Genomic DNA, 10349 nt, shown 5'->3' with positions numbered 1-10349 from the left:
CACATGAATTCACCCTAGTAGTGATAACGTATACAAAATAACTTTACAGCATAAATATGTGTACTTGTATTTAGTAATAACCAGCTTAAACACATATGACACAGTAAACACTCATATATGCCGAGATGGAGCCACGAGGTCTCCAAATGCTAGCATAAAGTTACACATATTTGCAGTTAGCACGAAACTCTTTAAACAATGCAAAAATGCATATTTTACCCATATAAAACCATAATACCATAACGAAATGTATTATAAACATATGTTACTATCTACATTGCTTTGTGATTGGTAAATACCTTAAAAAGGGGAAAAGTAACGGGAGAAGGTTTAGAAAACACACATGACGCAGCTCTCGCCTTCTCTCGTCTGTATTGAATGAGGAAGAGAAGCGCGCGCATGCAATCCCCCTACAGAAGCCCTGAGGCATTACCAATAGATCGACGAATAATCAACCAGTAGAAAGGATCGGCATTATCTACAATGTACTTCTCAATATTACTCGTCTATATATATTTTTAACAGTGACAACCTTAAAACGTATTCTATTATAATCATTAATTTAACAGACTATAGTAAACTGATTGTAACTTAGATGAATTAGGAACACTTGTCACACAGACACCTTCCGTTTTTATTTGAACGGCATGTTCTCTAACTGAACTAAATTACTTTATTACTATAAAAAATCTAAACGACGGTGTCACGGTGTGCAGTAGTCTTATTCAGCCATCTTCACCCAAGTGTTGTTTAAAGGCATAGGCCTATAGTTTGGCTCAGCAGCGCGCGCCTTGTCTCTCGTCCGTTCTTCGACGCGCTTGTCGTTGTGCTATTCTTTGAAACGACAGAGCCTTTAAACCTTCTTTAGCCACTTTTCCACTGGCCAGCGCGAGCACAGAGGCTGAAATCATGCCTGCGGCACTTCTGTAAAATCCGCAATAAACACGTACGCCTGCACTGGACTATGTCACACAATATCCAAACGTACACCAGCAAGAGGAAGATGAATTGAAGTACTGAATTGAAGGAAAATGAAGCAAATCGCTATACAAAAATATAACAGAAGTTGTCATTTAGTATTTAATTACTAACCTGGACACCACACGCGGCTATTTAATGACCACGAACAGGTAATAACTTGCATTTTTCATGCGTTAATGCATGGCGTCTTTTTTTCCTTTTCCTTATTCGTTTTATTGTATTGTTTTTTGGGGGGTGGGGGTAACGCAAGCGTTACTGGAAATGTACCGAGTAAAATATTACTGAAAATTGATTAGTAATGCCTTACACTACTGCGTTACAGCAAAAAGTAATAAGTTACTGTAATGTATTACTTTTGTAATGCGTTACTCCCAACACTGAAAATATGCTGTTAGAAAAGAAAAACACATTGAAAATGAAAAAAATGAACTCAGTCGCACAAATGTAACAGGATAGTCAGTATGCTTCATTCTTTGTTAATGTTTTTCAAAGATTCGTTTTTGCAAATCGTGGATTGTGAATGCATTGCCAAAGATTTTGCTTACGTTTCTCAGTTTTTCGTTTGCTCTTTTGACACAAACCTCTCGTGGGGGCGGGCTTAACAGTGAGACACTCTGATTGGATAAAGAGCTTTTGATGGACAGGTGCTCTCTGACCTGCGCATATGTGAATGATCTCGCGGTGCTTTGTATTAGTTCGTAAAGATGAGCTCTCAGGAGAGACATGGAGCGGCGGCGGCTTCATCTTCATCACCCGCTTGTTCTTCAATTTCAAAGCATTATTGGTTACTTGAATAACACAAACTTATTGCTAATGCTCATCTTTACGAACTAATACAAACACTGCGAGATCATTCCAATATGCTCAATGGTCTTTTTGTATTAATAGTCTTTGATTATATGCAGTTGAAGGTTGACAATCATGTTATATTACTTGTTTCTGCTTCTTCTTCGCCCTTGTTTTGATCAGGAGATTCTGTACTCTTTCAGAAGATGCGTAATAGCGCCCCAACTGTACAACAGAGAAAACATCTTCATTTTCATAAATAGTGGGGAAAGAGTTAATGATCTTAAAAGTTCAATACACTTTTTTGACACTTTAGATTTACACAGATTTATCCGAAATATATTACACCTACTTAACGCCCGTTTCACACATACTCCGTCTGCAGTGCGTGTGCGTTGCGTATTTTTTTCCGTACCCATGTTAACGGATGACAGCTTTCAAACTGCACGCGGATGCAGTCCGTCAGTCCGTTCCAGGAGCGTTGCGTCTGCAGCAGTGCACGGATCGTTTTCGTACCGAGTCTATTTTTTTTGCTGCGCTGCGCTGCGTTGCGTTGCTGCATTAAAGTGATAGAACATTGTTCGCATTAAAATAAACATGTACTGACGCGAAAATCTAGTAATTTCAACACGGATGCATATCATTTAAAATATACTCTTGTTTCAAAGTCAACACATGGCTTTTTTTCTCAAGTAAAGCAACAAAACGACACCTTACCTGGCATTTAGGTAAAAAATGTGCCATAATGGAGAGCACTCGTACTTTCTTGGAGGTGAAATGCAAAGTTATTTTTGACCTGCAGGATTTCTTTTCAAAGGGTTTAAAAACGAAAGAAAAGACGAGAGTCGGCTGTTTTTGAATAGACTATTCTAAGTTTCTAATTTAAAATGTTTATGATTTTAGGCTATAACCTATGTTTAAATGTTTTGCCTTTTGTGTGAGCTAAATCTAAAGTATATATAAATATGAATTAATGAATTGAAAAAAATGTTGTTTAAATGTAGGCTTGTAGCCTACCTTAACCTGTCTACTCAGAAAGATTAAACAAAGAGAATTGCAATTCTGATGAGCCAAGATTAGTAACAACTTCTGGATTTTAAATAAAAAAATCATTAATAAATGCTGTGTTTGTGGTATGTAAAAGCGGATCAGTTGCGGACTGCAAACGCAGCATATGTGAAAGGACTACAGGGTGTGGGGCTCCTACACCGCACACGCAACGCAACACGCACCGCACACGCACTGCAGACGGAGTATGTGTGAAACGGGCGTAAGTGTTTTCTGTTCCATTTTTAATTCATGCCATTTTAAATAAATATGATCTATTGGAGATACTGTGTGATTTCATCATTGTTAATCAAGGAGGGGAAACAAAGACACTGGAATGTCATAACTTAAATCTTTATTTGCCACACCAAACAAAAACTAATTTGTAACAGTTGATGTCAAAAAAGAAAAGAAAAGAAAAGAGAAGAACAGCATCTGTATGATACAGCCTAGAAAGATTTCTGTCTGGCGTCTTAAATTTACAAAAGCTCTGGTGAAGAAATGTACAAAACCTAGCTTCTGCATCTACATTTTCCTATAAAGAAATATACAAATCTCCTACTAAACACCTTTATTGCTCTAAAATCTTCCAGCAGTCTGGCACCGTGTGAAACGTCGTCTTAAAGCTGTTTGAGAAGACAACGACATAATATACATAAAAAACGTCAACTTTAGGCACTATGGGATGCAGCATTGGCACAGTGTCTCCAGGCCAACAGGAGCGATCGACGACATTGCCACCGCACCAGCAATGGCACCTGTGTGTTTCTTTACAAGCTTGGCCAAAAAAAGAAAGAAGAAAGTCCCTCATCGCAGGAGATTACATAAAACGAAGAGCTTGAGTTCTATACCGCAGCCTAGCATGGAGTCGAGCCATTTGCTTTCACTTTGGGAAGTGTGTAGAAACGTCCGGATCCCTTGAGATCTACTCAAAGTAAGAGGAAAGAGCGCTCTGATACCAAACAAGTGTGCAAAATACAGTATAGCTCTACTCAAGTATAAAAATATCAGCTCAAAAAGCGAGACGCTGTAATAGAGGGCATTGCCGAGGAATCCGATCCCGCACGCTTGCACAAGTTTAAGACCAATTTCCTTGCCGATTAAAAGTGAAAGGGCCAGAAGTGGAGGCAGCTTTCGCACAGCAAAACTCCTCTCGTTTCTCTTAATGATTGCTCAGATGAGGTATTTCCATTCATCTTGACTAACATATGATATGCATGTTATCCCATACAGCAGTTCTGCTACAGTTAACAGTTTGTCGAGAGAAAAATCCCAAACCAAGACGAACAGAAAGGCACTGTTGATCTCCCAAACGTATATATTATTGATCATAGTTTAAAACTTAATAATTAAGTAACGGGACATCGGATACATATAAATAAATGCGAACCAAAAGCTTTAGCTAACGCAGCTCTACTTAACCAGTAAGGATATTTTGTGTCTTTCAGAAAGTAAAATGCTGAATAAAATAACAGTAACACACACGTCCTTGGGCACCCGCAGGAGACTAATATAAAAGCATGTGGCAAAATTGTATAAATACAGTTGAACACACACTATATTTATATATAATATATATTTCCATTCTTTGGGACAAGAGGAGCAGGGTTCCTTTTGGTTAAGATGCGATCGTGTGTTCTCTGTACAGGTGTGTGTGTGTGTTAAGGTGCAGTCATCGGGGGCTGACAGCAAAAGCGTGGCATCTTCCCACTAACTCACAGAGAACCTACAGACACAAAAAAGCATGGGTCAAACGTCAGTAGACCGGACATCGATATATATTTCCGAGACATCTGAAGTATAGTGCTCACTTCTGCCATCAATAGTTGCTGTTTGAGCACGAAAAACCTCTGCAAAGTTACAAATGCATGCAATGAAATCTATGACAGAAATGTTTCTTGACAACCTTTTTTTCCCCCCATGACTAAGACAAGACGACACCAACGTCTTTAACTCTTTCCCCGCCAGGGTTTAAAAAAAATGTTGCCAGCCACCGTCAGGGTTTTTGACAATTTTCACAAAAACATAATAGCCCATAGATTATATGGTTTAATGAATATCTGAGCATGCAATACAGTATTGTTCAAAATAATAGCAGTACAATGTGACTAACCAGAATAATCAAGGTTTTTAGTATATTTTTTATTGCTACGTGGCAAACAAGTTACCAGTAGGTTCAGTAGATTCTCAGAAAACAAACAAGACCCAGCATTCATGATATGCACGCTCTTAAGGCTGTGCAATTGGGCAATTAGTTGAATTAGTTGAAAGGGGTGTGTTCAAAAAAATAGCAGCGTCTACCTTTGACTGTACAAACATTTTTTTTTTCTGGGATTTAGCAATCCTGTGAATCACTAAACTAATATTTAGTTGTATGACCACAGTTTTTTAAAACTGCTTGACATCTGTGTGGCATGGAGTCAACCAACTTGTGGCACCTCTCAGCTGTTATTCCACTCCATGATTCTTTAACAACATTCCACAATTCATTCACATTTCTTGGTTTTGCTTCAGAAACAGCATTTTTGATATCACCCCACAAGTTCTCAATTGGATTAAGGTCTGGAGATTGGGCTGGCCACTCCATAACATTAATTTTGTTGGTTTGGAACCAAAACTTTGCCCGTTTACTAGTGTGTTTTGGGTCATTGTCTTGTTGAAACAACCGTTTCAAGGGCATGTCCTCTTCAGCATAGGGCAACATGACCTCTTCAAGTATTTTAACATATGCAAACTGATCCATGATCCCTGGTATGCGATAAATAGGCCCAACACCATAGTAGGAGAAACATGCCCATATCATGATGCTTGCACCTCCATGCTTCACTGTCTTCACTGTGTACTGTGGCTTGAATTCAGAGTTTGGGGGTCGTCTCACAAACTGCCTGTGGCCCTTGGACCCAAAAAGAACAATTTTACTCTCATCAGTCCACAAAATGTTCCTCCATTTCTCTTTAGGCCAGTTGATGTGTTCTTTGGCAAATTGTAACCTCTTCTGCACATGCCTTTTTTTTAACAGAGGGACTTTGCGGGGGATTCTTGAAAATAGATTAGCTTCACACAGACGTCTTCTAACTGTCACAGTACTTACAGGTAACTCCAGACTGTCTTTGATCATCCTGGAGGTGATCATTGGCTGAGCCTTTGCCATTCTGGTTATTCTTCTATCCATTTTGATGGTTGTCTTCCGTTTTCTTCCACGTCTCTCTGGTTTTGCTCTCCATTTTAAGGCATTGGAGATCATTTTAGCTGAACAGCCTATCATTTTTTGCACCTCTTTATAGGTTTTCCTCTCTCTAATCAACTTTTTAATCAAAGTACGCTGTTCTTCTGAACAATGTCTTGAACGACCCATTTTCCTCAGCTTTTAAATGCATGTTCAACAAGTGTTGGCTTCATCCTTAAATAGGGGCCACCTGATTCACACCTGTTTCTTCACAAAATTGATGACCTCAGTGATTGAATGCCACACTGCTATTTTTTTTGAACACACCCCTTACAACTAATTCAACTAATTGCCCAATTGCACAGCCTTAAGAGCATGCATATCATGAATGCTGGGTCTCATTTGTTTTCTGAGAATCTACTGAACCTACTGGTAACTTGTTTGCCACGTAGCAATAAAAAAATATACGAAAAACCTTAATTATTCTGGTTAGTCACATTGTACTGCTATTATTTTGAACAAGACTGTATATCTAAAGAAAGATCCCTTTTCTTTTATACAAAAAACCCCAAAACGTTTTATTCTAGCTTCATGTATTCCTTTTTTTTTTATCAACATATGAATATGTATAAGTTTCAAAAAAAAGCAACATTATGACATTTTTTTCCACAAAAGTGTTTTTGTGTAAGACTCGGATTCAGATTCGAACGGTTATGAATCAGCATACTGATTCAGGATCATTATGTATTCTTTTTGCGCACAAAAACTCTTCTCTCTCTTCATAAAATGATTGTAGAGCCGCTGTAGTGAGATGGGCTTTGTAACGACGTCTTTAGTGCCTTTATGGGTCTTGAGAGAGGAAATGACATTGGTGTCAATGAAGGCCTTTCTGAGCCATCAGATTTCAACACTAATATCTTCATCTGTGTGTGAAGATGAACGGAGGTCTGACGGGTGGCCAACCACAGGAGGAATTATTGACAGAATTTACATATTTGGGTGAACTAACCCTTTCATGACAGACATCATTAGTGCTGCTGTCGCTTTAAGATCTGCCGCTGCCGAACATGGCCCAGATCTGATGTGCATCTCATTTACTCACAACTCTTAAGTTAATTTAAGACATTGTTTAACTAATTTAAGATGCTCTTATGAGGATATAAGACAAAACGGGCATTTTGGCATAATTCTCTGTGTTGTTCTTATTGTTTGTTCAAGAGCAAAAGAGAACTCTATGTGTGCACGAGATTGGCGCAAATCGGTCTGTGCGTTGAGTGTGTGTGTGTGTGTGTCACAGGTGATGAATCAGTATATGGTGTAACATACATGAATGTGGCCGACTCCCTGATCAGTATCCTAACTAATGAACTAGGGATCAGATTGAGGAGCAGCCACACACACACACACGCACGCACACGCACAAACGCGTGCGCAAACACACAACACTGTTCATACAGCGCGCTCTATTCTGTCTTGTTTTTTACCCTTAATTTACATAATCTAAAGAATTAAAAGTTTTAAAGTGTGCAGGTCTACTTGCATTATTATGCTGTTATATATTCAGAGGCATAAAATAGTCTTAAAGGAAAACTCTGGTGAAATATTAACCTAGGGGTAATTAACAGATGGTTACCGAGTAGATCGTTCTCTGGGATGCGTTTTCATGAATGTAAAGAGTTTTATCTCTAAAAACAGATTAGCTCATAACACTCGTCTATGGGGCACAGAGTAAGTGAAGTTAAATCGCTAGTTAATGCCACTAACACGGCTCAAAATAGCCTCACACTAACACGGCCGCATAATGAGGGTCCCTACATGCAAACCGAAGCATTGAGAACTTTGTAAATGTACAAACAGTTTAATAAGAAGATACTTTATAAAGACAGTCCATTACGCGTTTACAGACAGCAGCCATCTTGGAAAACAGTCTCGGCGAATCGAGCCACGAGCGTAAATCTAATTACATGGACATTTTTATTTATTTATTTTCTCTGTTGCGTTCAGTGTTTTCTTCCGGAAACAACGGACCATATGAGATTCCAAGTCACAGTTCATCACTTAGCACAGCGCTCGTGGCATTTTCCAAGATGGCGTCTGTCTGTAAACGTGTAATGGACTGTCTTTATAAAGTATCCTCCTATTAAACTGTTTGTACACTTACAAAGTTCTCAATGCTTCGGTTTTGAGCCTTGTTAGTGGCATTAACCAGCGATTTAATTTCACTTACTCTGTGCCCCATCCACTAGTGTTATAAACTAATCTGAAAAAAAATAAATAAAAAATCCTGGGCCAACCCTTTCAGTGTTCACACACAACTCTAAGTCGGTAACCTGCATTGAGACTCCTAAATTGAAGTGCACATGATCATGTCTGACCTCTGCACTCGCTCCAGGATGTGGCTGATCATCCGGTCCGTGACCCCAGGACAGAGATCCTCCGCCGCGTGCAGACTCTTCTCCAGCTCCTCCAGAACGCCTCTCGACAGGCCATCGCCTCGCTGCTGGGACTTCAGCTGCACACACACACACACAGGCACACACGATTGAAGATTCAGAATGGCATTTTTACTTCCGTTGACCTCTAGAACATGAGGCCATCTCGCCTACCTCAGAAAAAACAGGAGCCATGACGGTGGTCAAGCTGACGGACTTCTGCTGCAGTTCTTCGCCCTGAAGGGAAGCCATCAAAACACAAACAAGCGGTCAATTAACCAGCTGCAGAATTAACACTCAATATCCCAATCATCATCCAGAACCAACCAGTCCATTGGGCTGCTTCTTCTCTGGTTTCTTCTTTCGAACGGTAGTGAAGGACCATTCAGGAGACGACTCGTTTTCCTTACTGTTGCTCTCTCTGTTAGACAAACACACACACAAAATCAGCTCAACAACACAAGATGATCGGCTCAGAGTAGTTCACACTTCTTGTTTGGTTTGGTCTGAACCAAAAAGCTTGATTTGCTAGCACACGCTGCATGTTTTGACCACAGAAGATGAGGTAATTAGATTGGACGTCATGTATTCGTGATCAAACATATTTGTCAATGTAATTGATAAAACAAACAAAAAATCCATTTGATGCTACTGCTTGAAGTCTGGCCATGCTATTGTGATCCTTCATTAAACAACAGGTTTAGGAGCATTAGATATTTTAGTGATGGATGGCAGGGCGTGCAAAATGTGTTTCCCTAATCTTGGCAGTAAATGACTGTTGTAATGCTGGAAACGATTAATCGCATCCAAAATAAATGTTTGTGTTTACATCAAATGTGTGTATACTGTGTGTATAATTATCATACATTTATAAATATACACACATGCACGAATATATTTAAAAACTATATTATATTTCTATATAAAATATTAGTATTACCAATACAGTTAGTCCACGGTTCAATACATACCTCAGTTTTCGGCTCGGTTCCGATCGTTTTTTTTGTTATTCTATTCTTAGGCGAAAGGAACAGCAAGCGGTTACTTTATTTTACTTAAAAGACTTACTTTAAAAAAGAACCTTGTACACATTTCTGGTGTATTGTATAATATAAAATAAATATATAATAAGATTTACAGCAGCAGCTCAGAGATGTACAGGAGCTTTCAAGTATGAAATCTATAAGTAGGTTTCATACTTGTATAAGTAGGGTTTCAGCATTCGTGTCGGAGCACGCTTACGTCATTATGGTGCGACGGTTTCGGGATAAACAGGAAGAGCGGCGCTCTCTGAACACAATGGAGTCCATCGCTCTATTTTCTTTGTGAATAATTTTGTGTCGTTTGGTCCACGGTGGTCCACAGCCCTCTCACAGCCTGCTGTTAAACAGATGTGTCGCCTTAGTGGCGCGAAAATGTTCACGTAATCGTGCTGCTCGTATTATGAGGTTTGCAAGGTACCAGCTGAAGTGCAGCAAGGACTTTGCAGCTTTGATTACGGACTCCAGCACGGTTAGCGCTCACACTGCATGTGAACCGCGCCCGAGTCCAACTGATCCGTGCTCTGGCCCACCTCTTCCAAGCGGGCCAGGGCCGGCTAATCGAGCCGAGCCCGGGCACGGTTCGGAGCACTCACACTAGTCAAACGAACTGCGCTTTGGTGGTCAAACGCACTCGGGCACGGTTCAAACTGGCTAGTGTGAGTACACCCTTAGTCCAGTAATCACGTGTGTTTGACAGGCTTTAGTGCGCACTCTCAGCTTATGTAAAACGCAAATGAAATGTTAAAGCAGCACTTGGTAACTTTTGCTCTCGGGGTCCCCCTACAGTTGGGAAAAAATAACGTCCTCAACTACTGTCGTAAACTGTCATCCTACATCAGGGGATGCCATCGCGCTTGCATTTGTTGACATTTGTAACCCGCGGACCCCGTATGT

General features: G+C 39.9%; 1 protein-coding gene across 1 annotated transcript in view; it reads right to left on the bottom strand.

Moving 5' to 3' along the window:
- Nucleotides 1-3149: 3149 nt before the first annotated feature.
- stk26 (serine/threonine protein kinase 26) overlaps nucleotides 3150-10349 on the bottom strand; it is a 48161-nt gene continuing 40961 nt past the window's right edge. The window contains exons 8-11 of the mRNA XM_067423464.1: nucleotides 8740-8833; nucleotides 8587-8649; nucleotides 8356-8492; nucleotides 3150-4540 (exon numbers count right to left, since the gene is read on the bottom strand). Of these exons, the coding sequence (XP_067279565.1) occupies nucleotides 4525-4540; nucleotides 8356-8492; nucleotides 8587-8649; nucleotides 8740-8833 (310 nt within the window). The 3' untranslated portion in view covers nucleotides 3150-4524. The remainder of the gene's footprint in view (nucleotides 4541-8355; nucleotides 8493-8586; nucleotides 8650-8739; nucleotides 8834-10349) is intronic.

Source organism: Pseudorasbora parva, chromosome 18 (genome assembly GCF_024679245.1).
Source record: "Pseudorasbora parva isolate DD20220531a chromosome 18, ASM2467924v1, whole genome shotgun sequence".
Classification (NCBI taxonomy): Eukaryota; Metazoa; Chordata; class Actinopteri; order Cypriniformes; family Gobionidae; genus Pseudorasbora; species Pseudorasbora parva.
The sequence above is the reverse complement of the archived record's forward strand: the minus strand, read 5'-3'. Positions and strand labels throughout refer to the sequence as shown.